At 39.4% G+C, this 16218-nt stretch overlaps 1 protein-coding gene across 3 annotated transcripts in view; it reads left to right on the top strand.

Annotated features, from left to right (window-relative positions):
- Positions 1–16218, top strand: part of SHROOM4 (shroom family member 4) — a 248510-nt gene that overhangs the window by 221826 nt on the left and 10466 nt on the right. For all 3 annotated transcript variants that reach the window (XM_081567887.1, XM_081567885.1, XM_081567886.1), the window contains one exon: positions 11582–12376. In XM_081567887.1, the coding sequence (XP_081424013.1) occupies positions 11582–12376 (795 nt within the window). The remainder of the gene's footprint in view (positions 1–11581; positions 12377–16218) is intronic.

The following is a 16218-nucleotide window of genomic DNA, read 5'->3' as shown; positions in this document are numbered from 1 at the left end:
CTAAGTTAATAATATATAGATATAATACACTACTGATTAGAGTCACTGTGGGATACTTTACAGAACTTGTCAAATTCACAGTGAAATTTATCTGAAAGAAAAAGTGGGCAGGAAGACCAAAGAATACATTTATTTAAAGAGGTAGTGGTGGTAGACTTACCCTATCAGATTTTAAAGTTTGCCATAAAGTGACAGTTATTAAAACCATATGATAGTGGGTTGAAAAAATGTCAAACAGTGAAATTAAATAAAAAAGAGAGATTCTAGGAACAGATTCTAAGACTACAGAGCACACTGGAGTCGACTGTGAACTGCGGAAAGGAATCATCTTCAATAAATGTTTGGAACTGTAGGTATCAATATGGAGAATAATTAACTTAGAGCCACAGCACATACAATACTCTATAGTATAAATTTTAGAAAGCAGACCAGTGGAATAGCATATTCATTCCAGCTATGTATGGAAGATAAATTTGTGCCTATTAAATGGAGGATATCATCAGAGACAAGATGGATGATTGTTATATAAAAGTTGGGGAAAGAAACTTTTGTACAACAAAATGTAATAAAAAGCTAAATAAGAGAGAATGAGAAAAATGTCTGGGGTCAGCATCACAGATAACAGTTGACTGTCCAAAAAATATAAAGAATGGATACAAATTATAGAATGTCAGCTTTCAGATTCAGCTTCATAAAGGACAAAGAAAATAAACAGCCAATTTACCCATGAGGAAATAAAGACAGTAAAATCATTGCATGGAAAAGTACAACCTCTCTACCAATTAAACAAGTACAAATAAAAACAACTTCAAGGTGTCACAATCAGCTTATTAAATTATCAACAGTTAATTGAAATTATAAATAGAAATTGCAAAACCCTATCTTGACAAGGCTTGAGGAAACAGTATGTGTTTCATGGAACAGTATAAATTAGTTCAGTTTTCTTAAAAGACAATCTAGAAATATGTGACAAGAGTTAAAAAACTGTACATACTCCTTGATCCAGCATACCCCCCAAGGAAATAACCTAAAAAGGGAAAAGTAAGTTGTTTAAAGATATTTATATTAGTGCTATTTATAATCATGGAAAAGATTTACCAATCTAATATATCATTATGTTGGTATAGAATATAGCCATTAACTATGATGGGCATACAAATATTGGGTCTTGAACAGATTTGACTATTTGTAATAATATTAACAACAAAAAAGGCTAAATTCTAAACCACATGTTGAATCTGGTAGTAGCCATGTACAAAGAAGATTCAGAAAGGCATCTAGTAAAATGTAAACAGCTGGAGCTGAGTGCATGTGGTGTTCTTTGGGTACATGTCAACTTGCTGGAATTCATAACAAAAAAGAAAATCTGAAGAAGAGGCAGCCCACATTGGTTTGATTTAGGCCTGCAAAGTTAAAGATCAAGAGCTTTGGAAAAATCCCTGTACCAATGACAGTGTTACTTAGCAGCCATGCTTGATCTCTCTGTTAGCTAGAATTTGTTTTGCTAGAATTCTCCATCAGCTAGCATTTCTGCTTATATAAATCTGTCTTGACTTTTCTGAGGGGGTGCATCACCAGACCTCTGTGAATCTTCAAATTTGTCACCATCACTACAACATAGAACCTCTCCCTCCACTCCCATTAATGAACATTTTGTTATCTGACTTAGAACCATTACTTTCTCAAGACCTTTACATTGCTCTTCACTTCCATCATCAGCGCTAGTTGGCAAGTAGTTTGCATTACAGAAAAGCACTTTTTCTCTCTACCAGGGTTACTGTGCAACTGTGTACCTTGACAGCAAATAGGGACCCATCAAGCCACATTGACATGCGAGTGCCAAGTGGTTGACTAGCCTCCCTCCTTTGCTTGGTGACTTGCCCTGCAAACCAGTATTATAATACCTTGCAAGTCAAATTCTTACCCTTTGCATAATGATAAGTTACTACACTTCATGGATCTTTAGGGTTACTCTTAGAGGGTTAAAACCTCAAATGGTATATACATGCATGCTGAAGAACTACTCTATAATAATAATTGCCATTCATAATTCAGCACCCAGATTGCCTTTTAAACTATTTGAGATAAAATTATGTTCTTTGTAACTTTGGTATTAAGTCTATTCCCCTGTCTTTGAAATTCAGTACCTTAACACCTGGTGTACATGAGGATTCAAATATACAAAAAATGCTCTCTCTCTCTGGCACATCCATTGTTTAACAGTGGTTGGAGCACTGAATTTCCTTAAATAGCATCAAGATTCCCAGAGCTTTGTGGACCTCCAGTATACTCATTTTATTTTGTAAATCTTCATCCCACTTGTCACATGGGTGGTATGTATATAGTTAATTAAAATTCCTTTTTGTTTTAAGAGTTTTTTAAAATGGGTTTATACCTCTTAAGGGACCCTAGTAAGTTGGGAACCTGGTAGATAATGACTGATTAAAGCAGTGTATCTCAAAGTATGATTTGGGACCAGCAGTATCATCATCATTCTGGAAATTGTTAAAAATAAAATTTCTCCACCCTTCCCCAGATTTACCAAATCAGAATTCTGGGGATAGGACTGAGCCACCTGTGTTTTAATAAGCCTTCCAGGTGATTCTGATGCATGTTTAAGGGTCAGAACCACTGGCTATTAGAGAATAGAGCCTCAATAACCTCAGGCAGCCTAATCCTCTGTTAAATTGTGCTGGTGGATATCAAACCCTCCTGGCTTCTTGACAATACATTATGTGCACTTAAAATGTCTTTTATTAAATCTCTTGAGAAGGTTATGAGAATGCTGAAGAGTCAGCATGTTGTGCTGGCAAAACCATGGGCATTGGAGTCAGAGGGACCTTGGTTGTAACTTCTCCCGGCTGCTTATGTTGTTTAACCTCCCTAAGTCTCATTTCTAACATGGGCAAGAGAATGCTCAAGCCACAAGATTTTTTCAAGGATGAAATGAGATCGAGTCTGTTAACTGTCCAGCCCTGTGCCTGACACATGATGGACTTTGAGTAAACAAGAGTGATCCCTACCCTCCTTTAGCACCATGTTTGTGACACTACATAGAATTCAGAGGAATAATGGGAAAACCTTCTTGAAAACTCCAAGCTGGGGTTATTGGATAGAGGGATCTAAACTTCACCCAAGATAGCCACAATAAAGCAAGGACTTCTCAGATCTCTTTGAAGGACACTTTGCACCAGACTCCTGGGGGCTGTATAAGGCTCAGGGCAAATCCTACCACTTGCATTTGCTGTTGCCAGACTAATTGTTCCTTACTTGAAGTCCTGTGGCCCCAGAGGCAGAGAAGGGTGGCAACAATAAGCGATTTGGGCCCTTCTCCCTCCCTGTGTAGCCTCCTTGTGTCTCACTTCCTGGATCTTGCAAATATTTCCTTCAGCAATAAGCTGGGAGTGGCTGTTTCTCTTGGAGCAGTCGTATCTTTTGGCTGCTGAGAAAGGGGGAAGGGGAGATGGGGCTGGAACTGTGCCATCTTGCTGCTGAGATCCTGGAATGCCAAGCTATTGTGGTGAGGTTAAAAATAAAAATTCCAAACAAGAAAGCTTCAAAAGGCCAAAGGAGGCAGGAGGAGATTTTTCAGTCTCTGCAAATATTGGTTTTCATTTTCAATTACTATGAACCCCTCCTCCAAAAAGATTGTAACAAAAGGGGAAAATCTATTTATCAGAAGCACAGTCTACCTGTGCCAAGAGGAAAAGAGAATAACAGCCCAGGACTTGGCACACGATTTGCTTTTGTTTTTGAGATGTAGTCTCCTTGGCTGGTGTCAGCAAAGCCCTTTCTCAGACTTAGCTTTCATGCTTCCTCCCCTCTCTTCAGCAAGGAGCCAAAGTCTTTGAGAACACCTTGTGATCAATGTAGTGTGAGTACCTTTTGCCCCACCCCAGGAGTCCTTGCTTCAATGTGATTGTCCCTTGGAGCCAAATAAGGCAAGTTCCAGTCTGGACATTACTACTACTCAGTGGCTGGTAAAATTAATTACCCTTTCTAAGCCTCAGGATCCTCATTTTAAAACTGGCAGTAATGGTATAGTTACTTCAATGAGCTTGTGTGAAAAGTAATAGAAATACATACGCAGAAGTGCCTACAACAGTGCCTGACACATAGTAAGTAATAAGTAAGAAACCATAGTTCTTTTTCCTTAATGAAGTTCCTCATCCTCCACTCTAGGGAAGAATCCTTACTTGGTCTCAACGAAAACTGTAGATTTCTATGCATATAGGGCCTCTAGAGAACACTGTGCTTGGCTTGAGCCTGACACACTTCAGTGGAAGCCTCCCATTCACCAGTCTAAGGCTTCCCAGGTAGCACTAGTGGTAAAGAAACTCACTTGCCAATGCAGGAGATGTAAGAGACTCAGATCATGATCAAACCCATGTTCGATCCCTGCGTCAGGAAGATACCCTGGAGAAGGGAATGGCAACCCACTCCAGTATTCTTGCCTGGAGCATCCTATGGATAGAGGAGCCTGGCGGGCTATGGCTCATGGGGTTGCAAAGAGTCAGACAGGACTGATGTGACTTAGCATACATGCATTCACCAGTCTACTTCAGTTGTTAGTGCCTGGAAAGCAAGGACTATGGGTTTTGCTCCCCTTGGATCTGGTCGTCTTTCACAGTGTAATACTGAATGACAGCTTGGAATGACGTGTATACACATTGGCCCAGCTGATCTCTTTGAGGGCAGTCCTTCCCCTTTTCTGGAGTCTTGCCTATTTCTGCTCCCCTCATGTAAGTGACTCTGCAAGGTTTAGGCTGCCCTTACAGAGGCCATGTTGGTGGGAGGGCTGTGCTTTTCAAATTAGAATTTATGCAGAGAATAGCAACATCCAGGTTGCCTTGCTGGAGCCCTGTGCCACAGATAGTGTTACAGTGCCATGGATTGGGTCACTGAATGTCCTTACAAGACTGTGCTCTTTTCTTCCAACTGGTTCTGGCATTGGCTACTTAGAGGTAAATTCTGTAAGGCTGACATAACTGATTAATATCTAAACAAAAAACAACTTAGAATATCTAGTCTTGTTGATCTTCACACTGCTTTTAAGCCTAAACTTGGCTTTTATTCTCTCTCCTTTTTAAGTAGTTGGGAAGAGTGAGTAAATGAACCTATGGTTAAAATCCTTGGTAATCTAGGGCCTCCTGGCTCGGCAACCATGTATCTGAGCTAAGACCCAAGGTCTCTTGGTTTCTTGGCTATTGAGTAGGGCTGAACATTAACCAGAGGATGGTGCAGTTCAACTCTCTTGATGAGAACAAGGAGTAGGGCTGAAGCATACAGCAGTGAAGGTTGTACACTGCACAATTTGTATAACCATACGCAGGGACCCTGAGTAAGTGACTTCACTCTAACAATAAGTATCCTAATGTTATTCGCTCAGTCGTATCTGACTCTTTGTGACCCCATAGACTGTTCCCTGCCAGGCTCCTCTGTTCATGGAATTCTCCAGGCAAGAATAGCGTAGTTCTGTCATTTGTGAATCACCTTTGCATGGACCTAGGTCCTTTTTATATGGTTAATCCTCACAGCAGCTTTGTAAGGTAGATATTTTACTAAAACTGAGATAAATGAACTTTGCTCAAGGTCACAAAACTTTTGGGTTCTGGAGACAGATTTTTAAATTTTACTGGAAGTCAGACTCAAGTCTTTCTAAACACTGTGTTCTTTCCTCTCTGCTTTGTTGCCTTCCCTGTGCCCTGGGAAGGAAAGAGTGGTAAATTTAATGACTATCACAGAGCGAGGTTGTTTCTCACCACAGCTATAGGACATTGACCCAACTGGAGCTTTTGGAGATGTTGCTTTCACCACTTGCATCTCATAAGATCTAGATTGGAGATGAAGGTGGGGAAAAGTGAGAGAGGCAAGGACAGAAGATAGGAATGTGTGTGCTGAGGGTTGGGGCACATACTATATAGATGGGAAGCCAGCCTAACTGGAACAAATAACTCTATCCCCAAACCACAACACTCTTGTCTTTTTTACCCTGGATCTTTGTTTCTATAGTATGACCCCTCAACTATTGATATTAGAATCCCTTGGGGCAGTTGTTTTTAGATTCCTGAGGTATTAAATCTCAATTTTTAGAGGTGGAGCCAAGGAATTTGCATGTTAAACAACATCTTCAGGTAATTACAATTAAGAGCTACTTTGATTAGGAGCAACTGCCCCAGACCAATGTTTTCCAACTTTTTGGATCATGCACCCTTCTCAGAAAGGGTCTTTTGAACCTTTAATATGTGTTGGTAGTTTATTAATAAATTCCTCATATCTACTAATGTTCTAATATTTCTGTTATTACATGCAAAATGGTGAGTTTTGCATTAGTATTCTTCGATGAAAATAATCTCTGGTTTTCCTTTATGTATGTTCTAGTTGCTGGGTTTTGGTGTTGATGTTATACAGGATTCTTTTCATCTCCCTTTATTCTCTAGATTCCAAAATCTAGAAAGGGTAAATAGCATATGGGTTGTCTGATGCTTAAAGTTGGTAGAATTAACACTGGTGGCTAAGACAGTAAAGAATCTGCCTGCAGTGCAGGAGACCCAGGTTTGATCCCTGGGTCAAGAAGATCTCCTGGGGAAGGGAATGACTACCCACTCCAGTATTGTATTGTTGCCTGGAGAATTCCATGGACAGAGGAGCCTGGTGGGCTACAGTCCATGGGGTTGCAAAGAGCTGGGCACAACTGAGTGACTAACACTTTTACTTTCTTTCAGAACTAACACAAGACCATGGGAGTATAGGGCTTCCCTTGTGGCTCAGCTGGTAAAGAATCCACCTGTAGTGTGGGAGACTTGGGTTTGATTCCTGGGGTGGGAAGATCCCCTAGAGAAGGGAAAGGCTACCCACTCCAGTATTCTGGCCTAGAGAATTCCATGGACTGTACAGTCCATGGAGTCACAAAGAGTCGGACACGACTGAGTGACTTTCACTTCACTCACATGGGAGTATGCTATTTTTTGGTCAAATTTATCAATTTTTTTTTCCTATGGTAACTGGTGGTTTAGATATTTTCATTTTTCTGCAATCAGTTTTGATAATTTTTGTTTTCCTAGAAAAATATTCTAAGTTTTCAAATTTGTTTTCATAAAGAAGATCAAAGTGTTCTCTTAGTCTTTTCATTTAGTCTGTAGCTGTGGTTATTTGTCCATTTCTAATTTTGTGCATGTAGGGTTTTTAATTAAATTAACAAGTGGATAATCTGTTTCATGGTTTTTTCTTTTAAAGAAAGTTGTTGGCTTTAATTATTAGTTCTAACATTTGTTTTCTAGTGTATTAATTTCTGCCACTAGTTTTATTTGCTTAGTTCTATTTTTGTGGCTCTTAACCTTCTTTTGTTGAAAGCATAATTCATTTATTTTGTTTTTATGTATTTATGTAAGTATTTAAGACTATAATTTTTTAACCGTTGCTTTAATCATCCATATCCTCTCACTTCTGATATTTTCATTATTGTTATTTTCTAGGTAGTCTACAATTTTAGATTGTCTCCTCTTTGGCTAGAGTGGAGGATATTTTCTCCCTTTCATTTTCTATGTGCGAGAAATATTTGTTTTTCAATAATTTTTAATGTTATTGTATTGTGACTAGATACAAGTCTGTGTGCGTTAGTCGCTCAGTCGTGTCTGACTCTTTGTGATCCCATGGACTGTGGCCCGCCAGGCTCCTCTGTCCATGGGATTCTCCAGGCAAGAATACTGGAGTGGGTTGCCATTTCCTTCTCCAGGGGATCTTTCCTCCTCAGGGACAGAACCCGGGTCTCCTGCATTGCAAGCGAATTCTTTACTGCCTGAGCTACAGTAGTCTCTACTACTTCTACTTTTTGGTTTAATATATAGTCAATAAATTTTTTTTTAATGGGCCCTTGAAAAGAAAGTAGAGTCTGTTTTTGGTATATGAAGAAATTTAGATTTTTTTTCATTCTCTTTTGACTGTCATATCTGTCATCAGCTGAAACAGTCTCATATTTTGTTTCTGATTTTTTCTACCTATACATTTTCCATATATTTGCTTTATGAATTTTGATGCTATATTATTTGGTACATAAAGATTCAGGATAATTAGATCTTGTCTTTTTTAATCGTTAATATCATAGTACCCTTCTTTGTCTTGTTTATTGCTTTTTGCCTTTAATTCAACATTTTAAAAATTATATGAGTATCATGGCCCTTGGAATTTTTTAATTACCTCATTTATTAAATATTTATTGAATGCCTACTATGTGCCAGGCACTAGGTATCAGATGAATGACACACACAAGATCTCTGCCCTTGTGGGAATATATGCTCTGAGAAAAACAAAACAGAAAAAGGATAATTAAGGATAAGTTGTCTCTATTTTAGATTAGGCGGTCAGGAAAGGCCTGTCTGCCTGATAGCATTTATCATCCTATTATTTCCCACTCACCGTCTTGTTTGTTTGCTTCCTGACCAGGGGAAATGCCAGGTGGAACAGTTTGTACACAAGGAATTTTTATAATCTTAAGAAGCTAGAGGTGGGCCACGGTCCAAATGAGAAGAGAATGGGGAATGTGTGACTATGAATTTCTGATCCACATGAGGGATGAGCTAGCCAGGTTGGGGACTGGAAATGAGGGGAGTGAAGGAGATTTTGCTTCCCATTCTATCTCATTTTGGCCACCATTATGTATATTATTATTTTTAAGGAAATATTTTCAGGCTCCAACATGACTACTGAATGGGTATTCTGTCTGATGGTTTAATTCAACTGCTGGAATTTCCTGTCACGAGGCAGTACTTAGCATGATGCTGATTGCTCACAGGCTAAAGCAGGAAACCAGATCTTGTGGCTTAGAGAGTTTAACTCTTCAAACTCTGAGACTAAAGAGATGTCCTTTGCTTTGGTCATTCTTTAGTATACCGAAGTTTGATTTTTTATACATATTTAAGTAAACCTGGACTTCTTTTCCTTGGATATACTTTTCTATTACAAGATGAGAATTTCTTACTTCACCTCACAAGTGACAGCTTGTTTTCTGATAGTTTTTTTCTTATAAGTATATAATATATACATATATAACACATATATTAAAATTTTATACACATACACACACCCTTAACTCTTGAATCTGGAATTTATTTTGATATATGGTGCAGCTTCAAATAACATTGCTCCTCTGCAGTTGTCTCAAAAATCTATTAATAAATCTTTATCTTCTTGTTATGGAAGGTGAATTATACATTTTTATAGTTTGATATTAAATATGTCTCTGGACTTTCAATTCCATTCTATTAATCAGTAAAACACTGTTTTAATTACAATTGCTTTATATTATGCTTAATGCCTTACTTAGCTCCCATTTCTTCTGTAGCAAAGTATACATTTTATTACACAGTAGTCCCCCCTTGTCTGTGGGAAATACATTCCAAGACCCCCAGTGGATGCCTGAAAACACGGATAGTGCTGATCCCTATATACACTATGTTTTTTTCCTATACATATATACCTATGATAAAGTTTAATTGGGTGGTGTGTGTTAGTCACTCAGTTGTGTCCAACTCTTTGAGACTCCCACTATAGCCCGCCAGGCTCCTCCATCCATGGAATTTTCCAGGCAAGAATACTGGAGTGGGTAGCCATTTCCTTCTCCAAGGGGAATTAGGCAGAGTAAGGGATTACCAATAATAATTAATGATACAATAGAATGTTATAGAAATATTCTACAATAAAAGTTATGTGAATTCTTTCTCTCTCCTTGGTCAACTTCTCAACTCTGCCAGAAACATGGCAGTGGCTTCTTCATTGGCAGATGCAGCCTTTCCAGTACTTTTATGTTTTTCAGTACAAACCTATTCCTGAGTCTTTATAACCATCCCTTACTTACAGTGGTCACTTATTTCAGGGAATCGCTTGCTGAAGTCTTCATATAGGCTTCATGTTTTCTGGTGTAACACATTGCTGTCAGCCAGAACATGTTTTCCATTCATGTCTTGCATCCACAAATTTAATGCCTTTTCATCTTAACTAAACCCTCATCATGCACTGTGGCCACAACTTTTGCACTTTGAGGTATGACAGCAGAATGAGCACAATTTTTTTTTTCCTTTTTCATAATTTGACTGATAGAAGATTCATTCTTACCATAGATCTTAGCAACCTCAGCATATGATTTGTTCCCTTTCTTTATTAAGTTAAGAACTTTCACCTTTTCACTTAAAGGAAGATCTTTATGGTTTCTCTTTTGCAGATCTAAATTGCCAGCATCACTACTCTTGAGCCTTAGGGCCATTATTAAGTAAAATAAGGGTTACTTCTACACAAGCACTGTGATACTGTGACAGTCCATCTGATAACCTAGATAGCTACTAAGTGGCTAATGGGTGCGATCCACTGGACAAAGGGATGATTTACATCCTGGACAGAATGGAGCAGGACAGATAGAGATTTCACCATACTACTCAGAATAGCACACAATTTAAAAGTTTTGAGTTGTTTATTTTGGGAATTTTACATTTACTGTTTTTTGGACTGTAGTTGACTATAGGTAACTGAAACCATGGAAAGTGAAGCAGTGGATAAATGGGGATTGCTGTATCCTTCTTTATTTTGCAAGTTAACAAAAAAGAAAATTCTACAGTTAAAAATTCCTGTTGAAAATTCTGTTTGGAATTGCATTAGAAGGGTATATTTAAAATCCAAAATAGCAGATATTTCTGAATGGCCTGCTTGATGTTTTTTGGCACAAGAACATGGACAGAAAGTATACATACCAAATTCATGATACAGCTTGCATGTAGAGAGGCAGCAGGGTTATAGAAGTAGGGGGTGAAACAAAGGGGTGTTATTTATTTTAAAAATTCATGTGGAATTCCCTGCTGGTCCAGTGGTTAAGACTCTGCCTTCCAATGTAAGGGACATGAGTTCAATCCCTGGTCAGGGAACTAAGATCCCACATGCTGCACTGTATGGTCAAAGCAATAAATAAATAAAATTTAAAAACTAACAACCATGAAACATAGATGGCAGTGTATTAAAATATCCTAATTCTGGGCAGTAGGTGAGGACATGAATATTTATTATAGCAATCTCTGTATGTTTTTAAACATTTGAAGTGTTTCATAGTTAAAACAAAAACAACTAATGTAGCAGGATAACTACACTTGCAAGCCCCAGAACACAGCACATTCATTCAATCTGAGTGAGTAGGGTGGTATGTATATCCAGACTTTGGAGCAAGATTCTCCATGTTCAAATCCTAGTTCTGCCACTTACTGCTAATAGCTCTGTAACCTAGAGCAATGACTTAATCTGCTTACGACTCAGTTTCCCCAGCCATAAAATCAGGACAATAATTATAATAGCTACTTCTTAGGCTTGTTGTGAGGATTAAAGAAGTTAAGACATGGAAATTGCTTAAAACCGCTTAAAACCTAGATGTTAGCTATCAATGTTATATATCATATATTAGTATTACTAATATTGTTATTACATTTACTACCTGTATTATATTGTTTTGTTGCCATTTTAAAATTTACATAAATGAGATTAGCTAAAGTTATGGGACCATCTGCAGTGTGCTTGTTTTATCCAGCCTTCATCTGCTGTTTTGCAGGGAAATGGCTCATTCCAAGGCTAGCTTTTCATGGGCAACCCCATTCCATCCTTGCCTTGAGAACCCAGCACTGGACTTGTCAAGCTACCGAGCAGTCTCTTCTCTTGACCTCCTTGGAGACTTTAAGCACTCCTCCAAAAAAACAGAGGAAACCTCCGTTTATGAAGAGGAGAGCTCCCTAGCCTCCATGCCCTGCCCGCTGCGCAGCCGTGCCTTCTCAGAAAGCCACATCACCCTGGATCCTCAGAGCTCCCAGGTCTGGGAGAAGCATAGGAAGGAGCTCTTTAACAAAGTTGATGAGACCCAGCCAGATGCTCTGGGTGCCAGGAAGAAGGCCTTTCCTCCTCCTCGCCCTCCTCCTCCCAACTGGGAGAAGTACAGGCTCTTCCGTGCAGCCCAGCAACAGCAACAGCAGCAAAAGCAGCAGCAAGAGGAGGAAGAAGAGGAGGAGGAGGAGGAAGAAGAAGAAGAGGAGGAGGAAGAAGAGGAGGAAGCAGGGGAGGAGGAGGAGCTGCCACCCCAGTATTTCAGTTCAGAAACCACTGGTTCTGGTGCCCTCCATCCTGAGGAGGTCCTGGAGCAGCCCCAGCTTCCAGCCTTTGGCCACCTGGAGGCCCCGAGGCAGGGCTCACAAAGCCTCCCAGAAGAGCCAGAATCCTTTGCTCTGCGTTCCAGTGATTTCCTGCCTTCAGTAAGGGGTCACTTGGGATCTCAAGCTGAAAAGGCTCAACCCCCTTGTTATTATGGCATTGGTGGGCTTTGGAGGACATCAGAGCAGGAGACCACTGATTCCAAGTAAGTGCTTATGAAAGACATTAGGTCCCTGCAGAGGGGGCAGCATGAGTTTGAATTCCACCTTCACCATTTGCCAGCTGCATGACCTTCGACTGGTCAATTAAACTATTCCCAGCCTCATTTTTTCTCACCTGAAAAATGGGCATGATTCTACCTATTTCACGTGGTTCTTGTGAGTATGAGGATAATCCACGTAAAGGACATAGCCCCATGCTTAGCACATAGGTGCTCAGTAGGTGGCTCATACGATAAAGAATCTGCCTGCAATGCAGGAGACCCAGGTTTGATCTCTGTGTCAGGAAGATCCCCTGAAGAAGGGCATGGCTACCCACCCCAGTATTCTTGTGTGGAGAATCCCATGGGGTCACAAAGAGTCGGAGTGACTAACTGAGCGACTAACCCTATCCCTAAATAACACTATTGAGATACTGTATTTATCATTTCTAGTTTGTCTTTAAGGTACTCATCAGTTTCTGGCCCCTGAGGGAGAAGGCATTAAACCTTTGTTGCCTTTTCCAGAAGCCTGGTTCAAATCCTCTTCTCCCTTTTCTTTTGCTTGCTCTCTAGAATAAATCGCCAGCTCACAACCTGACTGCCTGGGCTTCTAAACTCTTCCCCTGTGCCCAGTATCAAAGGTGTTCCTGGGGTTGACCATTCCTTACAACAGCCAAAGCCATTCTTTTCACCTTCCACTTTATTCATCACCCCACCCTTATTTCCTCTGCCTCTTTGCTCTGAAGCATTTTGCTTCAGTGAGCAAACGGTACTTCCAAAAGTGGTAGTTGACAGAGTTAGCTGTCTGGGCAGAGAGGCTGAAGCAGGAGTGTAGTCTGACTGGAGAACCCTTCACCGTGCCAATGCTCAGCAGCATGCCCCACAACGTGTGGTTGTCCTCTGTGCTCCAAAACAAAAGAGCTTTGACTTTCAGTTCTGCCAGTCCCCCTGCGGAGAGCTCCACCCACTCTCTGCTGGGGGTGGGGATAAGGGGCAGGTGTCTATCCTTTAAGTGCTTTCCTTAAATAACATTATAGAAGGAACTTACTTGAGTTTTGTTGCTATTAGAAGTACCTTGTTATTGTGTCTTTTACTGGTGGACAAATCCATTAATTTGTTATCTGGAGCTAGCTAAGAAGTTTTCCAGCCTCACATGCCACAAGCCCAGCATGTCTGGGGCCTGGCTCCCAGACATGGAGATCTCTTATCAGATCCCTAAAGGCTCTTTCTCAAGCTGCCCACCTATCAGAAAGCATTCTTATTGGAATTAGAGAGGATCATGGAGTTTCCATGATCTGTAGTGAACTTTGTATGAGTAAGAAATAAGGTTTTATCATTTTAACCCAGTGAGATTTCTAGGTTGTTTATTTATTGCAATGGTGATGTAGCCCAAAGTTAATAATACAACACAGATGGGGTTTTGATCCTGAACCCAAGTTCTAGTATTGACTACTTGATTCCCCATCTCACTGATTATGATAGAAATTGCAGCTCCTTGAATAGCTAAGGCTACTCTAAAATTCTGTGCTCCAGGTCTTCTAATAATTTTATAAGTACCTAATACTCTATTAAACCTCGTTCTTTGAAAATACGCAAAAGAAAGCTTTGTGGAAAGTGACTGTATATTGTTATCTGTCACAGCAGGGAAAAGGTAAGCCAACATAGCACATAATCGACACTTAATATTTTGGAAGGGAGAATGAATGCATGAATGAATGACCACATACTAAGCATATGCTATATGCCAGACACTGCTTGTCATTTTATATCTATTATTTCATTGAATCCTCCCAATGACCCTATGAGCCCTTATCCTTATTTGACAGATAAGGAAACTAAAGCTGAGTAAAATAAGGGACTACCTAACTCTGAATTACACAGAAAAGACTCAAAGCCAGATCTGACTCTAAAATCTATGCTTCTTTTGCCATTCTGGGCAGCCCCTCTCAGGGAGCTCTGGTTCCTGCAGTAGCCAGGCCTTCACTTTAGACCTCATGTCTCCTAGAAGGCAATGTGCACCAAAGGTAGTAGTTAAAGGCCCCAGGCTTACCCCTGCCAGCCTCCTAGTCTGTCCTCTTCTATGTACTTCATTCACCGTGGCACCTTGTCCAGAGAGAAGGCAATTGCTAGTACTAGGGATTTTATAACTTATTCCACAGATTTGTTTTTTCTTAATGTCTGTGGGATGTGAGGGGAAACATTTGCACAAAAACCTTGCTTGTGGTGGCAAAAAATCAATTATATATGCTTCTTTGAGTGATGGAGATTTAAGGAACAACATCATTCCCAACATAGTTAATATTTCTTTGCCTATTCTCTGTGTGCCAAGTATTGTTCTAAGCACTTTTGTGTATTGACTGACTTAATTTTTATAACAAGCCTATGAAATAGATACCATTAGTCTCCTACATTTTTTTAGATGAGAAAAGTGAGGCCCAGGGATATAAAGTAGGTTGCAGAAGATCATAAGTACCCAGAACCCAGATTGTCTGGCTCACTGTGTCCACTGCATCACCCTAGGAGCTCTGGGCTCCTCAAGAAGATCCTATTCCAGACCCTCAGAGAGCACAGAGTTCTACCTAGCAGGAAGTGCCTTTAAGGTTTTATAAGAGAAAGTACTATTAATGGCAAGTAGATGTGTCATATTTTGAATCTAAAATGTAAAAAAAAAAAAGACATCCTAATTTCAGCCAAGTTAAACTAGAGTAACTCTATAACCCACATACTCTTTTGTTAAAAAATGTCAGGATACACATAGAAGCAGGTGAGTGGAATTATCGAGTGTTGGTTAAATCTAATAACTGATTCAAGTACAGGTATAGTTTGCTTTATGGGCTTTATGCATTTCTGCTCAGTGGTCTGGAGAAGGAATCTGCTTTTCGTATCAAATTTTGTTATCAAAGTCAGATTATGTTCTTATAGATCTCCAATAACCTTTGCCCTATTAATGGAGTGAATGAGGAAAGGAGCCTAGAACATAGTGCCTGATATGATACACTATAATATAGTACAGGGCCATGTCTGCTAGGGAACTGAGTCACATCTGTTTTCAAAATTTTTCTCCAGTTTTATTGATATATGATTGATGTATAGCTGCATCCTTTAAAAAAATAAAACTTCTGTACTTGCTTTCAGTATTTCATAACTCTGAACTCACAGACATGCCCTAAATATTTTTCTTATATAATTCTTTTAGGAATTCCCTAAGTTCATACATTCATATTCCCTCTAGAGCATTCTGTCTTCTCTGCTAACATATAATCCAGCCAGAAAATTCCTTACATGCAGGGTTTTATATGATGTCAAGTGGTCCCTTTGGCAGTATAATATAGTGGCTAAGAGCATAGATTCTGGAGTTAGGTCACCTCGGTCTAAATTTTGAATTTGCCATTTACTGTCTGATGACCCCAGGAAAGTCACTTTACCTCTCAGTGCCTCATGTTCCTTACCTATAAAATGGTTGTCATGAACATTACATTTTATATCTATATTTAAACACACACACACACACACACACATACACACACACACACACACATATGTTAGGACAGCTCCTGGGCATAGATAGTAAGCACTATGTGAATATTAGCTAGTAGCAGTCTTTTATCTATTAGCTTTTATCTATTAGCTTAAAAAACTACACATAAAATGAATACCTAGGATGAGAAATATTGGCATGCCTAAATTTCTTTTGTGTGATGAATTAGGAGACAGCATAATGTGAATCAGTAAATAGCTGTGGAGCCTTTTACCCATTATTTTTGACCTTTATCTAAGAGCTGCAAATAGCTGCAAAAATGACTAATGAGTTTCTCCTATTTTTCCTTTCAAACTGCTAGAGGTTAGTG

The sequence above is a fragment of the Giraffa tippelskirchi genome, chromosome X, assembly GCF_054371585.1.
Source record: "Giraffa tippelskirchi isolate mGirTip1 chromosome X, T2T-mGirTip1v1.2.pri, whole genome shotgun sequence".
In the NCBI taxonomy this organism is placed as follows: Eukaryota; Metazoa; Chordata; class Mammalia; order Artiodactyla; family Giraffidae; genus Giraffa; species Giraffa tippelskirchi.
Note: the sequence above shows the minus strand (reverse complement) of the source record. Positions and strands in the feature narration are given on the sequence as shown.